Raw genomic sequence first — 1,536 nt, 5'->3', positions numbered from 1 at the left:
AAATCTTTCATTTTTTTTATAAGTATGGAGCCTAAAGCACTAGTGAGTAATCAAGGCTCACACTTTTGCAACAAAGTCCTGAAGGCTCCTTTGACTAAATATAAGGTCAAGCATAAAGTTGCAACACCTTATCATCCCCAAACTAATGGTCAAGCTGAGATCTCTAATAGAGAAGTCAAAGCCATTCTTTCAAAGGTCATCAACACAAATAGGAAGGATTGGTCATTACATCTTGAGGATGCACTTTAGGCATATAGGACAGCCTTCAAGACACCTTTAGGGATGTCACCTTTCCGTCTTGTCTATGGGAAAGCATGTCATCTATCGATTGAGCTTGAGCATAAAGCTTATTGGGCAATCAAGATGCTCAATATGGATGAGGAGCTTATGGCTAAAGAGAAGTTCCTTCAAATTCAAGAATTGGAGGAGATGAGACTTGATGCATTTGAGAACTCAATGATCTATAAGGAAAAGACAAAGCTTATCTATGATCAAATGGTTCTTAGAAAGGAATTCCATATTGGTGATCTAGTTCTCTTGTACCAAACTAGATTTATTCATAAGATTGCTAAACTCAAGTCTAAATGGGAAGGTCTTTTCCTTGCAACTAAAGTTTTTCCATTTGGAGTGCTTCAACTTCTTCATGAGCCATCATCATCCACTTTGCAAGTCAATGGACATCTTTGCAAGCTCTTCAAGAAAAGGCAATGAAGAAGCTAAGGAGAAGCACAATTTTGAGCCATCATGAGGAGCTTCAAAGGTTGTATCCATCCTTGCTTATTGCTTGAATTTTTTTGTACACATAGCACACAAGTGAATACACCTATTAGTAATGCTTGCTGCCACTTTTCACACATATGGAGCACTTTTCTTGCATGTATTTGTGCTTTGTTTATCTCTTGTTCAAGCATAAGTGTTGGGGGGTACAACCAATCTCATTAGTTTAGAATTTTTAGTTTTATTTCTTTTGTTTTGTTCCGTGCTAGGAAATAAGTTGTGCCTAAAATTTTGGTGAGTTTGGTTTGGTCAATTTGCCATTTTTAGGTGTTTATTTGGTCGTTTTGTTTTCAAATTTGAAAACAAAAATTTCATTTTATAGAGATTGACAATTCTCTGTTTCTAATTTTTTTCCTTACATTTAAAAAATTCACTGGGAACAATTCTTGTAGAGTTTTGACCTGGAATTTATTTCATTTGAAATCTACATGTATTAGCTTCAATTTAAATTTGATTTGATCAATTTTGGATGTGAGGAGTGTTTTATGAATTTTCTACAAGCTATCATGGTTTTGGGAGCCTTTATAAAGGATCCTAAAACCTTGAGGCAATTTTGCATCAACATATCTCTCACATTGTGTGTCCCATTTGTTTGGTTCTAGTTCCATTTTTCTCCTTATTGTCTTAGTTCTATTTCTTTTTTTTAGCATTTTTTTGATTTTATCTTTGTCTTGTTGCAAAATTTGTTGGAGTCTCATAAGGTCTATTGGACAAATTTCTATTTCTCCAGAACTATGTACCATTTTGTAAAAAACTTTT

General features: G+C 34.4%; 1 protein-coding gene across 1 annotated transcript; it reads left to right on the top strand.

The window, feature by feature from the left end:
• The first annotated feature begins 282 nt into the window (after window positions 1-282).
• LOC129322509 (uncharacterized) lies at window positions 283-711 on the top strand. Its single transcript, XM_054968817.1, has one exon. It carries the CDS (start codon window positions 283-285, stop codon window positions 709-711), a length of 429 nt encoding a protein of 142 aa, XP_054824792.1.
• The last annotated feature ends 825 nt before the right edge of the window (window positions 712-1,536 follow it).

Source organism: Prosopis cineraria, unplaced genomic scaffold, assembly GCF_029017545.1.
Source record: "Prosopis cineraria cultivar Desert tree isolate PC_DT_omini unplaced genomic scaffold, ASM2901754v1 PC10, whole genome shotgun sequence".
NCBI classification, from domain to species: Eukaryota; Viridiplantae; Streptophyta; class Magnoliopsida; order Fabales; family Fabaceae; genus Prosopis; species Prosopis cineraria.
Note: the sequence above shows the minus strand (reverse complement) of the source record. Positions and strands in the feature narration are given on the sequence as shown.

What these genes read in the sequence shown, in the direction of transcription:
- LOC129322509 (XM_054968817.1), top strand. Translation starts at nt 283, where the DNA reads ATGTCACCTTTCCGTCTTGTCTATGGGAAAGCATGTCATCTATCGATT.